The 20,432-nt window shown below is 35.8% G+C and overlaps 1 protein-coding gene across 1 annotated transcript in view; it reads left to right on the top strand.

Annotated features, from left to right (window-relative positions):
• The window catches only part of LOC150101107 (laminin subunit alpha lam-3-like), a 789,889-nt gene that overhangs the window by 368,954 nt on the left and 400,503 nt on the right, over window positions 1–20,432 (top strand). Inside the window, exons 25-26 of the mRNA XM_090402236.1 lie at window positions 3,310–3,543; window positions 7,994–8,134. Coding sequence (XP_090258362.1) covers window positions 3,310–3,543; window positions 7,994–8,134 — 375 coding nt within the window. The remainder of the gene's footprint in view (window positions 1–3,309; window positions 3,544–7,993; window positions 8,135–20,432) is intronic.

The following is a 20,432-nucleotide window of genomic DNA, read 5'->3' as shown; positions in this document are numbered from 1 at the left end:
AAAATTCAGCAACACTTCCAAAAAGAAAGACTTTCCATACAAACTTTGAATTTACTAAAAAAGAGAAGAGAACTGAAAGATAAACCAAACTCACAAGTTGGATATAAAATTATTTGCAAAGTATTAAGAAAGACGATCCCAGAGGACTATCAAACCTACAGGGAAAAAAGAGTGAGAAATGCCGCTTAATATAAAAAGAGTTGAGAATTTAACTATGAAAAGGCCAATCCCAACAGCATTACTAGATCAAGATGAAAGAAGGCACCCCCCCACCCCCCCACACACAAAATGGAAAAGATAGTACAAGACTTTTACAATGACTGTTTTGCATCAAAATATCCTTTATCCGAACCAAAACCAAAACTTGATGATATATATGATTACCAGAAGTGCTCCCAGATGAAATAGAATATGCACTCAAAAACATGAAGCCAAATACAGCTTAGCACTGATCAGAAGAAAATCGAAGATATTCAGTAAGGAGGACCACAACTTTATAAAGCTCTGACCAAAAGATTTACTTAGTACCTAAAAAGAAGGAAATTTACCATCAAAATTGAAGACATCAGAAACTATTCTCCTATTCAAAAAAGACAATATAGAAGACATCAAGAATTACCATCCTATATGTCTGCTACCACATATAAGTTAATGACAAAAATTATATCAAAACAGAATCAAAATTCACCTTTAGGGTGAACACTGCTAAAGAACAAGCAGGATTCAAAAAAGATTATTCTACAATTGATCTCATACCAGTAGTCACCCAGCTCAGTGAACAATGTAAACCAGATCCCTCTTTGCTTTCTATTTATCGACTTTAAAAGCCTTCAACACCATAGAAGATAACAGTTTTACAGACACTGCTAGAATAAGACATTGATCCAGTTTATATAAATCTAATTAAAGAAATTAACACTGGTAGCTCTACACAAATAACTTTATTTGATGACCTTATAACAATCACCATAAACTGAGGTGTGCGACAAGGAGATGTCATATCACCAAACTTTTTACGTGTACTGAAAATGCTTTAAAGAAAATTGACTTAAACGGTGGCATAAACATCGACAGAGAGCTGTTCCACATATTAATGTTTGCAGATGGTATAATATTCGTAGCTGAAGACCTTCCACAACTTGAAGCAATGCTTCATCAAGTGCATGATGCATGATAGGACTAAAAATTCACTATGACAAAATCAAATGGATGAGAAACAAATACTACCAAACGCACACCATCTAACTAAATAATTTCATCATAGAATGTATAGAATCCTACACATACCTTGGTCAAACAGTAAACATGGACAATGATATTTCTGAAGAAATATCAAAAAAAAAAAAAAAAGAGCTGCATGGACCTTCTTTAACCATATCAAACCATAATCACAGATCCTAAGCTAGATATCAAAATAAGAGCTAGCATGTTTAACAGCTGTGTCCTTGTCCTCTAATCTTTAACCTATGCCTCCAAAACTTGGAGCACCACGCAAAAAGAAGAACTTAGTCTACAAACTCAGCATGCCATAGAAAGAAGAATCTTAGAGATAAGTAAAAAAGACCACATCACAAATACAACTATCGTCAAATTACCCAGAGTAAAAGAAGTGGTGAAAGCCATATATGACAACAAGGCACAGTGGACAGTTCGAATTGCAAGACTCAATGATAACAGGTGGACCTACTGTGTCACAAATTGGTATCCAATATCAACCAAGAGAAAACCCAGTAAGCCTTCAGCTAGATGGGAAGATCCTCTAACTAGAGTGATAGGAAACAAATGGAGAAGAATGGCCCAAGATCACCATCACTGGAAACTTTTGTGGAAACACCCAGAATGAAACAACATGTCCATCAAGGTAAATCCTGATGAGCAGAGACAAATGAATTATTATACCTCTTTATAGAGCCTTGGTAAGACCCCATCTTACCAAGATGGGGTCTTACCTACTATCTGGTCAACTAGGTTGCTTGGGGATGAGGAGAGGATCCAAAGGCTAGTGACTAAGATGGTATCGGGTCTATGGAATGAATTTTATGACAGGTTGAAGGTTTGTGGCTTGTAGAAATTGGTTGATAGGTGGAAAAGGAGTGATATGATTGAGACATGCAAATTATTGAAGGGTTTTTACAAGATTAATTCAGAGAAAATTTTTTGTCAGAACAGGTCTGGTGTTGGGAGAACTAGGGGCAATCCTTGGAAACCGAGTAAGAGTGTAGTTATCAGGTAGTTTTCCGAACTTCAAAAAATCAGGACTAAGTTTTTTGCTTGAAGAGTGGTAAATGAATAGAATAGGTTGCCAGAGTCTGTTGCATGTGCCATTACTGTGAATAAATTCAAAGTAAAATATGATTGATAATGTGAAAATGTTCGGTTAATACTTGGAATTATGTTTAGTGCCTTGTTGGATGAGTCCGAGGACTCTATAGAATAGCTCATAATAATAATTACTATATTGCATTTATTTGCTAGACCTTTGTAGTTTTACAGAAATGTTTGTCATTTGTTTATGAGGATGTTATTACATTATTTGGGAATGATAGTTTAAGAGCTCTATCTTTAAATTTCTGATTATCATTGATTTTGCTTTATTAGCATTCATGTGTGAAGTATTACATATTTGTATATTTTTACAAAGCATTCATAATAATTTGTCATTGCATTGCCATCTCTATATTGAAAGACCTTTCATGAGTGGAAGTTATTTAATGTTATGTTCATAAATGTTAAATAAGTCTGCAATAGTAACTGATCTCTGAAGAAATATATAACTAGAAATCAGAGCAAATTATTTGGAAAATGGGTGTGTGTGTGTGGGGGGGGGGATGATTGTTTGCTTCCATATTCTGTTTAGTTTTCTTGAGTGTGAATTTAAATCATCCAGAGTCAGGTTTTTCCACCTCTTTTTAAATCACTTTTACAGTTTTTTCATAAATTAATGTCCTCATTTAAAAATTTTCCATGATGTTTCACAGACTCAAGACATTTAAACAGTTATGGTTTTTCATGCTATCACAGTTGCACCATTGATTCAGATATGTTTGTAACGTAAACCAATATATTTGAATACTTCTGATTGTTATTACCAGCAATCAAAAATCAGTTCTATTACTCTATATTTGCCAAAGTTTCTTTGCTTCAACTTACTGAGTCACATTCTTGGCTGAGACTATTCCTTTTAAAGATTTTAACCTAAATCCTAAAAGATTTTTAGGATTTAAATCTGTTTATGAATTAATTAAGATAATTTTTGTAAAAATATTTCTGAGCATGTTTTATGATAATGTCTTCATTCATTTATTTTAGCCTTGCAACTGTAGTTCTCGAGGATCTCCAAGTCAAACATGTGATCCTAATACAGGGAACTGTATATGCTTAGAAGGATTTGAAGGACGTCATTGTAATCGTTGTCATCCTGGTTACTATAGTTTTCCCAACTGTCTTAGATGTGATTGTAATCTAATGGGTACAGAACTTATTCAATGTCAGACAACCGGACATCAATGTCAATGTGATGACATGGGACAGTGTCCCTGTAAGGTGAGTAATAGGGACATTTGTAATACTGTTGTAAACTAAAGATGTCTTGAACTTTTAACACTGAAGAAAAATATAAAAGTCTTTAACAGAGATGTGAAAATGTCTTCATTCACATGAAGCCTGAAAAAATTAAAGATTTTTTATGTTTATTCATTTTTACATTATTAGTTCTTATTCAGTATTGTTAAAAATGAATTATGTAGTAGATTGATTTTCATCACCTACTGTGTGATCACCTTCTTACTTACTGGGTTACCTCAAGAGCTTTTAAAAATACCATAGTTGGCTCTAAGCCCAATCAAGATACTCTGCGTGAGATACCACAGATATTAGAATTCTGAGGAAAATTAGGCAATGGACATATGACCCTACACTAGTAGAACTTTATTAAAATGAAGATATCAGAAAATAACTCAACATTATTAGCATTCAGAATTGTGTGACGAGCAGAGCAAATCTAAGGTAATGTCATTTAAACAGAAGGAAAGAGAGAGGAAAGATAAGTTAAAAAAAAAAATGGGTGTTTGATACAAGAATGGGCAGGAAAAATACCCAGAGAGAAACCAAGAGCTAGGCTGAAAGATTATGTGAATCTTGAAGGCCCAGCAGTTCACATTTTAATTTGGAAAGAAGTTGATAAGAGGCTCATAAAAAAAGTGAAAAATGATAACGAAAAGTTTTTCATTTTCCTGTTTTCATTATCAACCTCCTATCAGCAGTTTTTTTTCCAAATTAAAATGTCAATTGTTAGGAGTTCAATATGGTTAGCTGCTACATTTATGTCTTATTAAATTTCATTGCTAACCACATCAATCCAACCACACCTTTGTCATTCTGTTGGTATTTTTCCATATTACCTTACTACCTTAGATTAGTTTTGTTCACACAATTAAGAGTTAGACTCTCTTAATATTCTGTACATGCCTTGGTGATACATATCAGGAAATGTAATGATGATAATGGTATTGTATACTGAATTTGATTTAACAGTATAGATGCGAACACAGATTGATAAGAAAATAACTATTTATTAACTTAAAAGCTAATATTTCGCTGGTATTATATTCAGCATCTTCAGAGCACACAAACAAAGTTTGTTACAAATGCAAGACAACTTTCAAAGACTACTATTTGGACTACTGTTTTTTTTTTTTTTTTTTTTTATTATTATTATTATTATTATTTAACTTAGAAGGTACCTCATTAGGACTTTAGTCTTGTGTTGCATGCTGCAATTACTCATACTAGCCCCACTGTTACACTGGATTGTGATTGTCTTGCATTTGTAACAAACTTTGTTTGTGTGCTCTGAAGATGCTGGATATAATACCAGTGAAATATTAGCTTTTAAGTTAATAAATTGTTATTTTCTTATCAATCTGTGTTCGCATCAATATTGTTTAAATCCAATTCAACATGTGTGACGAACACATAAGCCTATCCACACGGTTAAATATTCTTCACGGAGATAATATCGTACGCAAGGCACTACAATATGGTAAGTGGAAAGTAAAATTGGCGTGGCAACTGAACAGGTTAGCCTTCTTAAAAATGTGCCGAGATACCAATTTGATACCAAACTGTATAAAAATTAAGAACAAGTTACACTTGGCCAAAGCCCAATGTATTTATAAACGAACGAGTTTAGCACTATTATGAGAACAGGTATACGGTACTCACCAAGAACTTTCAAAAATAAATTCTTTAATCAGTGCACTATGTGATATACTATCTGACATTTTGAACCTTGAGCTATGGGACATCCTGGATAGAATATCCGGCTCTATAGCTAACGAAGAATTCGCTAAAGTTAAAAACTGGCACCAGAAGAAATTTGAAATCCTTCAGCAATCCTTCATTGTGGCCACTACGTACCACTTCAGCAGTGGTACGTAGTGGCCACAATTACATCAAGATGGCATCATTGTGAACTTATCATCGGTAACCTTAACCAAAGAAGCCACGAGTGCATTAAAGTCATGGACACAATTTTGCTGTTACTCCTAAAGAAGTTCCAAAAACCAAAATAATGGCTTCCGTTGAACATGGAATATACGACCTGCATCCAGCAATTGCCAGTAATATTAGGTTAGACATGGCCAATATCCTAATCCATTCTAAGCCTCCCAAAAATAATATCCCACATAAAGAAATAATGGCTCTAAAAGAGCTACACAATAATAACCACATTACAATAACCAAATCAGTCAAAGGAAATGCCACTGTAGTAATGGATACAAAAGAACATGAAAGCAAAGTGCACACACTTCTCCAAGACCGGTCAACATATCAAATTATAGATCGAGATCCCACCAACTCACAAAAGAATAAGGTGTGCAAATTATTGAACAAAGTCACTTCCTGGCCAAAAGAAACTGTCAACGAACTCAAACCTTTTCATGTTAAAACACCCAGAATATATGGAGCTCCAAAAATTCACAAACAAGGTACACCTTTATGCCCTATTGTAGATAGTATAAACAGTCCTATATATAAACTAGCTAAACATTTAGCCAAACTACTAGCCACATGCACAAACAATTCTCCTTCTTTTGTTAAAAATTCTACCCACCTAAAAAGTATTCTAGAAAACCACACCTTAAATAGTTCAGACCTAATGGTGAGTTTTGAGATCACCTCATTATTCGCTAATGTACCATTGACTGAAACACTTAACTTACTAAATTCACAATTTCCCCCTGATATATTTCAGCTATTTAAATTCACAGTACAGGCAGTTATTTTACATGGAAAGGGAAAATATACAAACAATTAGATGGAACAGCTATGGGATCCCCCTTTTCTCTCCTCCTTAGCCAACTTCTACATAGAACATCTGGAAAAGCTAGCTATCAACACAGCCACTCTCAAACCTGGCCTCTGGCTACGCTGTGTTGATGATGTGTTTGCTATTTGGCCACATGGCCCAGACACGTTGAATACATTTTTAGTGCATCTAAATAGCCAGCACCCTAAAATCCACTTTACAATGGAACAAGAAGCCAATGACTGCTTGCCCTTCCTCGACACACTGATCACACGTATTCCAGAAGGTCCCTTATCATTTTCGGTTTATAGAAAACCCACACATACAGGGAGATACACAAACAATCACACCATCATCCTTCTCAACAATATGGTATCTTAAAAACACTAACCCATAGAGCTAGAGCAATCTGTTCCAATGACATTGCTCTCACTGCTGAACTTTCTCACCTGCATCACACCTTCCTAACCAATGGCTATAAACCCCATATGATAGATAAAATACTAAATGCTACCCAGAAATCCCCCCACTATCTACCACAGAAGACTACAACAAAACTATCACTATCCCATACAGTAAAGGTACATCTGAAAAGATATCTAGGGTGCTTAACAAACACCAACTGTGCACCGTATTTAAACCTTATGTGAAATTGGCAACTCTCATCCATTCACCTAAGGACAGATTCACTCCTTTATGACATCCAGGAGTCAATGAAGTGCTCTGTTCATGTCATCGAGCCTACTACGGACAGACAGGAAGAACTGTGGACATCCACCTCAGTGAACACAAAAAATATATCCAGCACTTTCGCTATGGCAATTCGGTCTGGCAGACCATGCTTTGGATATCTCGGCACACAGGATCAATTGGAAAAAACCAAAAGTACTGCACAGAAGCTTCTACAAGTCAGAGAGGTTGTTCCTGAAATCAACAGAAGCCTTAAAACATACTCCAAACCTTAACAAGTATGGCTTTATAAATCTACCAAAGATTTGGGAGACAGTCATCCTAAGATCAAATTAATATTTATTTATTTTTATTTTTTTATTTTTTTTTCAAAACTTTGGACTACCATTTTTCTGAACTTTCAAAGAGTGCTATTTGGACTACTATATTTTCAAAGCTTTGGACTACTGTCCAAAACTTTTTTTTTTTTTTTTTAACTTAGATGGTGCCTTATTAGGACTTTAGTCTTGTGTTGCACGCTGCAATTACTTATACTAGCCCCACTGTTACACCGGATTGTGGTTGTCTCGCATTTGTAACAAACTTTGTTTGTGTGCTCTGAAGATGCTGGATATAATACCAGTGAAATATTAGCTTTTAAGTTAATAAATAGTTATTTTCATATCAATCTGTGTTCGCATCAGTACCATTTAAATCCAATTCGACATGTGTGACAAACACATAAGCCTATCCGTGCAGTATTTTATTATTTAGCAATGTTAATCCTTTAACCCAGAGGCACTGCTTCTGTGTTAAGCAGTTAATAAGGTTAGAGAGAACACTACACATCAGAAACTTTTCACTTGTGTGGTAAGTTTATAACTTCATTTTGAAGGCACATAATAGACTAGATTATAACCCAACTTCATAAATAATTTGAATATACTAAATGTGATAAACATCATAAAGACATGATGATTTCCATTATCATAGCTTATATGCATTTTTATTTAGGTAAATACTGGGGGAAGAACATGTGATCGTTGTAAAGAAGATACGTTTGGGCTTAGTGCCAGTAATCCCAAAGGATGCTTTGAATGTTTCTGCTTTGGTCATACATCTAAATGCTACCAAGCTAGTTTATCATGGTCAAGGGTAGGTAACAAAATATGATTTGAAAAATATATCTTTATGTACTGTGTTTAGTGCATAATTAAAAATCATAATGAGATAAGGTAAATTATTTTTTTTTCTCCTTACAGTTTGCAGATCTGTCATTATTCTGATTTAGCTAGATTCTTTGTGATTCCTCACCCAGTTGTAAACTAGCTGTCACAAATTTTTGAATTAACATCTAACTATCTGTCTGACATATAAATATTTGTCATTAACCCAAGCAGAATCACTGTGGAATGTTTATATGTCATCTCTCTGACATAAACATTCTGCATTGATTCTTCTTGGGCTAAAATAAAACTTCTTGACTTGAAAGAACACACACCATGCTTGGAAAGAAGTCATGGATACCTCCATGGGCGAGGTGTATCATGCCATGTAACAAGTCATGTGTTTGTAGCCAATATATTGAATATAATATATTCAATATGTAGAGTGTGGTGGTCTACAATATATATTGTAGCCCCACCATGCTCACCTGTAAACACCACCATTCGTCAGCTGTCACGTATTCAGGGCATTGACTGGAACACGAATCTGGATAAAAACGTATAGAAATGAGGATCACAACATGAATTTATATGGTGGGACTGCAATATGCAAGCCTCCACATTACCCAAACCAGCGTGCAGCAGCAGCATCATGTTCGGTTGTGCAAAGAGCATGTACAGTGGAACATGGAACCTTGGAAAGCTGTGTTATGGAGCGATGAATCGCACTACATCCTCTGCCAAGCAGATGGACAGGTGTAGCAGATGCCTAGTGAACATGTCTTACCTGAACTTGGAGGTGGCATTGTGATGTATGGTCCTGTTTTCTGGTTTGGTTTTGGACCTCTGTTTTGTGGCACCATGAATACTGAACTCCAAGAGGTATCCGAACATTATGTACAATGCAGTGCTTCTTACTTTGTGGAATTTCTGTGGAAATGACAGTTGTCTCTTTCAGCAACACAATGCACTGTATCAGAAGGCTGCTGCTGCTGTAACTGCGTAGTTTGTGGACATGAACATCACCACACATGACTGACCTCCACAGAGCCCTGATCTCAACCCTATTGAACATTTGTGTGATGAAGTGGAGCATTGGGTGAGGTCAAGCGACGTCTTCCCCACAACAGTTCAGGATCTCATTACAAATCCAAAATTCCCATTGATCGTTATCATATGCTTGTGCAAAGTATGCCCCATAGGATCTGCAGGCATGACTTACCTCTTATTAAGGTGGTTCCATGGCTGTTCGTTCCTCACGCTATGGTATCTGTTGAGTTGTTTCCTATTGAGGTCTCTTCAGTGGAAGCCAGACCCAGAGGTGATACCAAGTTGAAGCAATATAGAAGTCATGTTTACCTATTCGAGTTGCCAAAAGGTGTCACACCTTATTATTAAATTACTCTGGATTAGAGAAAGATGTTGGAAGTTTTTTCCACTTGGTTACTATAAATTATATATTTAGTTTAATCCTTTATCCAAGTATAAGCAAACAAAGTTTGTGCCTGAAGTATATTCAGGACTAAGGCAAGTGATGTGATGTGGATACTAAGGCAAGTAATGTGAAGTTTGCCCATCTTTGCAACGAGTCGCCCCAGTCCTGAAGATACTTGTGCAAATTTTATTTGCTTACACTTGGATAAAGGATTAAACTAAATATGTAATTTATATTTTATTTACTAAAGATCTGGGAGGCTATCATTTTAAGTCTTAATAGCCAGACTTTCCTGAATTAACTTATCTGATCCATAGAGGGGGGCACCACATAAGGACATTAGGTGTCAGTTACAATTTAAATTGTTTCTACAATTACTTGGTTTAGTGCTGTGCACCTTTCATGGTTTCATTGTGCCCTGATGATACTGGATAGAAAACCAACAAAATATTAGTGAGTTTAATAAATAATTTTTTTCCCTCTTGGTGATAATTATACTGTTAAGCTTTATTACAGATAATGAACAACATCTAAGCCTTTTTTTTGTATGAATGACACTGGATTCACAGCCATTCCCAGGATGCCACTTGTTTGCATCACTCATCTCTTTCCTAATGCTGTGGAGAGGTGTGAAGAAATCTAGACAGAAACCTGTTCTCTAATATCTCCAACACTGGAGATATTAGAGAACAGCCTTTCCTTGTACAGTAATATTCCCGAAAGTTGTTTTATCTTCTCTTTCTTCTTTTTTTCCCCCTATCTCAGTAACTGTTTCTCATCTGAATAAATGCTTAGTTCTATAAATTCACTATCCATACAGATATGAAATAATGCTCTCATGTTTGGGAAAGCACTTTCCAGAATGTCTTAAATTTCTGATACAGTTCAGTAGAGCATAATCAGATCGATTAAATAACTCTCCTCTCTTACTAATTCACTTCACTTCACTTCCTGAAACAGATGTTCTACTCTATTCTTTTACAGGCACTTCCATATCTGAGCTGTAAGCTTGTATCTGTAATTCTGCCACTCCTCAAAATGTACAATAGCTTGAGCAGCAATCATTTCACCTCCATCAATTCAACTTCAGACATATATATATATATATATATATATATATATATATATATATATATATATATATATATATATATATATATATAATATTGAGCCTCTTTTCTTTTCTTTTTTTTATTTTAAATTAAATTTTTTAAAATTATTTATTATTATTACTACTACTTAACACCTCCAGGGAGTCCAAAGACTCATCAAGGGAAGGCACCTACTGTACAGTTCGTCTTCACCACTCAATCCACCAACTACAATGAACTGCAACTCCACCAATGTCATCTACCACACAATCACAAACATCTATGCCTGCAGCCTTTTTTTGCTGGAGAGTGAATACACTAAACATTCAGCCAACCAGGCGAGCATAATAATTTTTTTTTTTTTTTTTTTTTTTTTTTTTTTTTTTTTGTCACGGAAGAAGATTCTTCTTCTGTTAATTCTGGAAATCGATCCCAGTGTGTTTAAATAGAAACTGATAATTTTCTACTTAGCACTTGGTTCAGTTATAGTATGTACTATAAATTTTGAATATTTTCTGGATGAGATATAAATTCTGCAATCAAACATAAATAAATTAGAGACTTGTCGGATTATGGAATTTTTCCACTAGAACAAATTCTGATTGAATGTAAACACTGTTAGATCAGTAGCTTCTGATCTGTTGATCAACTTTTAGTCAATGTAGCACTGCAGTTTGCACTACTGTATCATACATCACGTGTAACTCCTATCTTTTGTTACATTTATCATTTTTATTTACACCTCAGCTCAAATTTGTATTATTACTATCAAAGGCTAGTGCAGTGCTAACCAGAATACTAGATACTGATCTTTACCAATGCATTTACATTGCATCATATAACAAAAATGGAAATGATCCATTAGAATGATAAAAAAATTTGTGTTCTCTTTTAACAAAATACCTGCAGTTAACTCACAGCATTACCAACTAAAATTTTTGCTAATGCTACCTCTGTTTATAACATGCTGTTATTATTATAAATGCTGATTTATCATAGTTTTTGTTTGAATTAATCAGTTAAATCAGCAAACAATGCAATGGCAGTCTTATATGTTGACACATCCCAATATCACAGCAAATTAAACCCAGTACTATGAGATGTATGAGTAAATCTACATATAATTTATTTATTGTTGCTCGTAATGTGAAATTTTTTGTAATTTAAAATCATGCTATCTAATGTTGGTACTTAAAATGACCTGATATTTAATCCAAAATTGAGAAGGCTCAATAAATTTTAGTAAAGATGCAAAATGCCAAATTTTCTCAAAAACCAGAGCAGATTTACTTATGCATGCAAATACACTGATAAATGAAGGGACAGAATGAATTCAATAAGTATCCACATGTATGTGCGTGTATGTGTGTCTGTATATATATCGGAGTTCATATTTACTCAGTTAATAATATTATGAAAATAAATATAGCTTGAATGACTATAACACCGAGAATAAAAAAAAGAATAAGGTTTAATTGTTAAACACTACTAGTTTCGTTGATAAATCAACTTCTTCAGGTGTTTTGACACCTGAAGAACAAATACAAAGTCAAATTTATTTTCATAACATTATTAACCGAGTAAATATGAACTCTGATATCAGTACTCCTTATGACGAGTATTTAAATTTGCTCATCAAGGATTATCAGAAAACTCTCATAAGCATTGATTTATTCATCAACAGACTAGTCTTCCTAAAAAGATGTATGTGCCATTCCATCATACCTCATTTTCTTAATTTTAAGGAATCAATCAAAACAGCTAGAGCTCAAAGAATTTACCACAGAGCTAAACTGGATCTGTTATCTGAAAGCATTGTGGATACCAAACGTAGTCTAGCTGCTTATTTCTCTAAGAAAACTTCTCTAGAAAACTGCTTAAATAATTCTCTGGACAATTTATCTTGGAACAAAATAAAAGAAATTAGCACTCTCAATGCTTCAAAATCCCAGAACACAAATAAAATTAATCTTATCAAAAAGTTTGATTATCTAAAACAGTGCTTCCCAAACTTTTGGATGTAAAGGCCCCCTTGGAAAAATTAAAATATTTCACAGCCCCATCGAAAAAAAAATCGTAATACAAACATATATTATTATAATATATATTGTATTTATATTCAATTCAAAACATACACAGCGAATATTGCAAAAATCAAATGCAAATATTACATTTTTAGCATCTTACATACACATTTGATATGGCACACGCTTAGTCTTAAAACATTTTAAATTTGTTTTCATTATTTCACGGCCCCCTCAACAAAACTAACTGTCCCCGAGGGAGTCGTTGGCCACAGTTTCGGAAGTGCTGATCTAAAACATATGCAAGATCATTCCTCATCTCATCACACTTCTACCTATTTAAAAAAAGTTGTCATAAATAAATCCTTCCATACTCTTTCATCGACAGAAGAAACTGTTCTTGCTAAAGGTCTCAATTTTGTTCTCGCTCCTACATCCATCCCCAAAGAACCTATCCTAACAAAGATAGAAAAAGCTGCTTCCTCACTATCAAACCAAGAATCAAACCTTCTACGTATGGAAACTATATTTACTATAAATCATGCAAGACCCTCCATCTGATAACATTTCTCATACTGAAAGATTAGCCATTAAAAACTTAAAGAAGAATGAAGATATCATAATTCTTCCTGCAGACAAATGGAATGCTACTGTCATCTTAGACAAAACTGATTACCATAACAGAATTATTGAATTACTGGAAATTGACACTTACTCTGAACTGAATAGTGACCCTATAAGAGAACTCCACAATAGAATCAACAATTTGCTAAAAACCACCTCAGAGTTGCCAAGGACCATCCTTCTTTCCCTCAGATCTATTCATCCGCTAATCCCACAATTATACAGACTCCCAAAGATCCATAAAGTGCACACCCCACTTAGACCAATTGTTGAAGGTATCAACTTGCCTACTTACAACTTGTCTAAATATCTTGCTTCTTTCTTGAAAAACCTAACAGGAAAATCCTTCTCTTATATAAAAAATTCAGCTGACTTCGTGTCTAAAATCAAAGACTTCAAACTTAACAAATCAGATTTAATGGCTAGTTTCGATACAGTTTCTCTCTTAACGAATGTTCCTACCCAGGAAGTCCTCAATCTTCTCAAGAGTAAATTATCCAAGAAATTCTTTTCCTCACTTTCTCACTGTGTTAATTCAAGATATTTCAAATTTGAGATTAGATCTTGAAACAGAACTCAGAATTAGCTATGGGTAGTCCGCTCTCTCCGGTATTTGCAAATATATTTCTTGAAGACTTCAAAGAAAAGGCAGTTAATTCCTCAACACTAAAACCTAAAATCTGGTACCGGTTTATTGATGATGATGCTTTCCTTATTTGGGAACATGATTTAAACAACCCCCATTATTTTTCTAGATTATCTTGACAACATTCATCAAAAAATTAAATTCACATATGAACTAGAATCCAACAACTGTCTCTCTTTTTTAGACTTAAAACTTACAAGATGCTCTGAAGATATCAAAATCTCAATTTTCAGAAAGCCCCCACGCATGGACAGATACCTTCATGTTTCCTCCTTCCATATGAAATTTCTTCCTTCCATATGAAAGAACACAAAGGGACGTATCCTACAATAGAACCTGAGCCAGCGCTCTCTCAAGCCACGTTCTATTCTCTATAAACTCCGATGAAGGCTGCCAATACCTCATAGACTGGTCTCAAACGTCCAATATATACATACTTGTTTTGATGAACTCGAGAAAAGGATCTAAAGAAATATCCTTTGATTCAATCCATATGAATAACAGCCTCAGCTACAATTTATCTGATGAATTTATCTAGGGTCATCAAATGCGATCCCAGATGCCACGGTCTGCAAATTACTTTAATCAATAGGAAAATGAGGAATTTTGATTTTTTTTTTTTTTTTTGGATACTTTTTGTGGCAAAAGGAGTATTTAAAAAAAAAAAAAAAAAAAAAATCATCGCTCGAGTTATCTTGTAGTTGCCATTCTGAGAGAAGTCATTCTTGTGGAAAGGCTTAGACGTTGGTTATGCAATTTTTACTAAATAATTTAAGGAAATTACAACATCAACAAGGATATACATTAAAATAAATTTTAATATACTTCAGTATTTCGGCAACGTCACATTGCTATTTTCAAGAAACTTAAGAACAAGACACATGCATGCAGGTACAGCAAACAGTAAGTGAGGAAGAGGCAAGAAGCTATTATTTCTCCTAAAGTCCTGATGGTGCCCTCTAGCAGGCAATGTTGGTATTCTTGGGCGATTGGGCTGAAGGTCTGATGTAGGTTTCCCAAATTTGAAGCAGTCTCATGCAGCCAAATTTGTTGAGGTTTGGATTGTTTCTTATGGCTGAAGCTGATTCCATGAAAAGCCTTTCATATTTGTATTTACTACGGTGTATTATCGTGGCTTTTTTCCACCGTATTCTATGGCAGGTATCCACCGCATGGTCAGCAAGACCAGAATGGCTGTATTGGTGAAACTGGATGTAGTCCTTGTGTTCTGAAATTCTGATATTTGCTGTCCTGCCTGTTTGGCCAAAGTAGGACAGCTTACAGCTGCAAGGGACCTGGTATACACCAGATAGGTCTTGGGGGGGGGGTCTTTAGTAGAGCGGATAAGGGATGCCAATTTTTTATATGGTCTGTAACAAGAAGTTAAGTCATGATTTTTTAGGATTTTTGTAATTTTTTCGAGGTGCCTCAGATATAGGGTATGGTGATGAATTTAGAGTAATCCTTGTTGTGATGGGGGGGGGGGGGGGGGGGGGTGTTACTGGTTTCAATATTTTTTGGAATTTTTTAGGGGGGGGGGGTAGCCATTGGCTGAAGAAGTGTTGAGAATGTGGTTTAGTTCTGTGGTTAAGGCATTGCCATTTGAACAGATAAGTTTAGCCCTGTTGTGTAGTGTCTTAATGACTCCATATTGTTGCAAGGAGAGGTGGTGGGAATGTATCTGCCTGTATATGTGGGTTTTCTATAGACTGAGAAAACCAAGGTTCCATCAGGCTGGCGGGTGACTAGTGTGTCTAAGAAAGGAAGGCAGTTGTTTTTTTTTCTTCTTCCAGGGTGAATTTGATTCCGGGGTGTTGGTTGTTTAAGTGTGTTAGGAAGGAGAGGAGTGCATCGGAGCCAAATAGCGAACACATCATCAACATAGCAAAGCCAAATGGTTGGTTTTTGTGGGGCAGAGTTTGAGGCTTTCTCTTCAAAAGTCTCCATATAAAAGTTGGCCAAGGGTGGGGAGAGTGGAGAATCCATGGCTGTCCCCTCTATTTGTTTGTAGAATTTTCCTTGCCAAACAAAATAGCCTGAGTTCATTGTGAAGTGAAATAGGGCTGTGATATCGGGAGGAAATTTAGCTTGGATTAGCTCTAAGGATTCTTTGAGTGGGACATTTGTGAATAAGGAGGAGACATCAAAACTGACCATTATGTCAGTGTGTTTGAGTGTAAGGGTTTTCTATGCTGGCTTTGAAGTAGGCTGAATTTTTTATGTGTGAAGGTGGGTTGCCAGTATAGTGTGAGAGAGCTTTGGCCAAATGTTTAGCTAGTTTGTATATGGGAGAATCAATGCCATCCACTATGGGACGTATTGGCACATTTTCCTTATGTATTTTTGGGAGTCCATAAATACAGGGGGGTGGGGGGTATGGAGTTAAATGGTTTTAATTTGTTAGTGATTTCCACAGGCCAACAAGTGACCTTCTTAAGGAGCCTGTGGAGTTTTCTAATTTGGGGGGATTGTACTCGATAGGGAGGTAAGTAGCCCGATCTAACAATAGAGCTTTCAGCTTACCCGTGTAATCTTTTTGGTAAAGCAATACTGTGACCTTCCCTTTATCAGATTTGGTGATTATTATTTTCTTGTTTTTCTTTAATTCTAGTAGAGATTTAATGTCCTTACTGGACATGTTGACTTTTGGTTTAGCTTTGGTCAGAATACAAGCCACATTCAGTCTAATATTGTTGGCGACATGGTTTGGAAGGTGTCGTATCCCGCGTTCAATTTGTTTCATAATATCTTCAGCAGGTTTTCCCCGCTTCAGTGCACGAGAAGTCGTATAAAATAGACCAAATTTCATGGCTCAAGGTGCTTGGAAGGTCATCTTTGAGTGCCCGGATAGCTAAGTTAGCTATCCATGAAGAATTTAAAAAAGTACGAGATGACACATCAAAAAATTTGAAAATTTAAAAAAGAACTTGATCTCGAAACCACAACTTCCTACCGAAACAGTAGTCAACCTTTCGTCATTTAGTGTGAAACCTGAAGCACTTGACGCCCTCGCACGTGGCCACAACTTCACCATTGCACCCAGAAGAATACCTGCTGAAGATGATATGATACGAATTGAACGCAGGATACGACACCTTCCAAACCACGTCGCCAACGATATTAGACTGGATATGGCTTGTGTTCTGACCAAAGCTAAACCACCAAAAGCCAACATGCCCAGTAAGGAAATTAAATCTCTACTAGAATTAAAAAAAAACAAGAAAATAATAATCACCAAAGCTGATAAAGGTAAAGCCACAGTATTGCTTAACCAAAAGGATTACACAGGTAAGCTGAAATCTCTATTGTTAGATCGGGCTACTCACCTCCTTATCGAGTACAATCCCACCAACTCACAAATTAGAAAACTCCAGGCTCCTTAAGAAGGTCACTTCTTGGCCTGTGGAAATCACTAACAAATTAAAACCACTTAACTCCATACCCCCCCCACCCTCCTGTATTTATGGACTCCCAAAAATACACAAGGAAAATGTGCCATTACGTCCCATAGTGGATGGCATTGATTTCCCCACATACAAACTAGCTAAACGTTTGGCCAAGGCTCTCTCACACTATATTGGCAACACACCTTCACACATAAAAAAACTCAGCCCACTTCAAAGCCAGCATAGAAAACCTTATACTCAAACACACTGACATAATGGTCAGTTTTGATGTCTCCTCCTTATTAACAAATGTCCCACTCAAAGAATCCTAAGAGGCTAATCCAAGCTAAATTTCCTCCCGATATCACAGCCCTATTTCAGTTCACAATGAACTCGGGCTATTTTGTTTGGCAAAGAAAATTCTACAAACAAATAGAGGGGACAGCCATGGATTCTCCACTCTCCCCACCCTTGGCCAACTTTTATATGGAGACTTTTGAAGAGAAAGCCTCAAACTCTGCCCCACAAAAACCAGCCATTTGGCTTCGCTATGTTGTTGATGTGTTTGCTATTTGCCACATGGGCTCCGATGCACTCCTCTCCTTCCTAACACACTTAAACAACCACCATCCCAGAATCAAATTCACCCTGGAAGAAGTAAAAAATCACCTGTCTTCCTTTCTTAGACACACTAGTCACCTGCCAGCCCGATGGAACCTTGGTTTTCTCAGTCTATAGAAAACCCACCTATACAGGCAGACATTCCCACCACCTCTCCTCGCAACAATATGAATTCGTTAAGACACTCTACAACAGGGCTAAACTTATCATCTGTTCAAATGACAATGCCCTAACCACATTCTCAACACTTTCTCAGCCAATGGCTACCCCTCCAAAAAAATCCAAAAAATATTTGAAACCAGTAAACCACAACCCCCCCCCCCCCCCCCCTCACAACAAGGATTACTCTAAATCCATTACCATACCCTATATCTGAAGCATCTTGGAAAAAATTACAAAAATCCTAAAAAAAACATGACTTAACTTCTTGTTACATACAGACCATATAAAAAATTGGCATCCCTTATCCGCTCTACTAAAGACCCCCCCCCTAGACCTACCTGGTGTATACCAGGTCCCTTGCAGCTGTAAGCTGTCCTACTTTGGCCAAACAGGCAGGACAGCAAATATCAGAATTTCAGAACACAAGGACTACATCCAGTTGCACCAATACAGTCACTCTGGTCTTGCTGACCATGCGCTTGGATACCAGCCTTAGAATAAGGTTGAAAAAAGCCACGATAATACGCCGTAGTAAATACAAATATGAAAGGCTTTTCATGGAATCAGCTTCAGCCCTAAAAAAACAATCCAAACCCCAACAAATTTGGCTTTATGAGACTGCCTCAAATTTGGGAAACCTACATCAGAAGACCTTCAGCCCAATCTCCCAAGAATACTAACATTGCCCGCTAGGGGGCACCATCAGGACTTTAGGAGAAATAATAGCTTCCTGCTTCTTCCTCACTTACTGTTTGCTGTGCCTGCGTGCATGTGTCTTGTTCTTAAGTTTCTTGAAAATGGCAATGTGACATTGCCGAAATATTGAAGTATATTAAAATTTATTTTAATGTATATCCTTGTTGATGTTGTAATTTCCTTAAATTATTTAGTAAAAAATCTGAAAGAAGTAATACTTCCATACGCCAACTATGAATTACCTTCTACTGGTTCTAGTTATCACTGTGTATTGTTTCATTGTGGCGGCTTGTGCAAACTAGTTGATTCTTGCAGAGTTAGATTCAGTCTAGATATCATTCAGTTTTATGCAAAGTGCACATACAACAGCATACAAATCATGTCACAAAAAAGAAAGCTAGCATAAAGAGAAATAGAAATTTATGCAAATATGAGTGAATCAGATTGTGTGAACTTTCTACAGGATGCTTCAGATGTCAACGAAAATTATCAGTCATCAGATACAAGTACAGGTGAAAATGACGAATATATGTTCGAAAGTGAAACCGAAGATGAAGACATTCAGCAGCAATCTACAATGAGAGAGAAGAGATATTTTTGTCCAGTTTGTAAAGAAAAACCCACCATATGTGTGAAAGAAGGTTTCAAGAAATATCATGCAAAAAATATTTCATATACCTTGAAAAATTGAAAATGTGAAATGTTTTTTTATTTCCTGAATAAATCCATTTTATTTATGATTTGTTTCATTTCCTGTCACCATCAAGGCTTTGGATGGACTTGCCACAAATGCCCAATACGTATAATTAGCACATATTTGCTACGAGAATGATCATAGTTAGCATCATAGATAGTCCTGGCCACCACGGGATAACTCGTAGTGGACGTTCAGTGGCAGACCACCAACTACGAGTTATCTCCTATTGGCAGTCAAACTGTTAAAAATCGTATCGAAATTCAAATTACTTATGTCTCACTCTAGTATTTGCCAACGATAATCTAATATCACCACGTAGTGTATGAAAACTTTTCATATAAAGCATAGTTATTGCTCCTTTGGCCTTTATTCTTTCCATATTTAAAATTATATTAATTGATAAATTACAGTATTCTAAAGATGAAAAACAAATTCGAACACCAGAAATGAAGTTCCTCAGAAAAACAGCTTGATATTCCAAGTGGGACCACAAAACAAATGAAGAAATCTTACAATCCTGAAAATAAAACCAGTTAATTACTACATAAGACAGTATGAACAAAGATAGCTAGAACATTTAAATCGAATGGACAACAGACTACCAAAAATATTATACAGATACAAAATAAGTGGAAAAAGAAGAATTGGAAGACCAAGAAGGAGATGGCATGAGACCAGAATAGGCCACTTGGCCTAAATTCCATGTTAGGAAGAAGAAGTATTCCAAGTTAATTAATTGCACATTGGACCAATTAAGATGAGTGCTAATGCACTATGCAATCTTAAAACTTTCATACATCCATTAAAATTATTGAATTGAATCTATGATATGATCAAATTGCCATGACTTTTGAAGCACCGGTTGCATAAGCCACACGGCAGCATACCTAACCTATATTGGCACA

Source organism: Typopeltis vanoorti, chromosome 12 (genome assembly GCF_054136105.1).
Source record: "Typopeltis vanoorti isolate ZY-2024b chromosome 12, IOZ_Tvanoo_1.0, whole genome shotgun sequence".
In the NCBI taxonomy this organism is placed as follows: Eukaryota; Metazoa; Arthropoda; class Arachnida; order Uropygi; family Thelyphonidae; genus Typopeltis; species Typopeltis vanoorti.
This window is presented reverse-complemented; position numbering and strand designations above follow the sequence as displayed.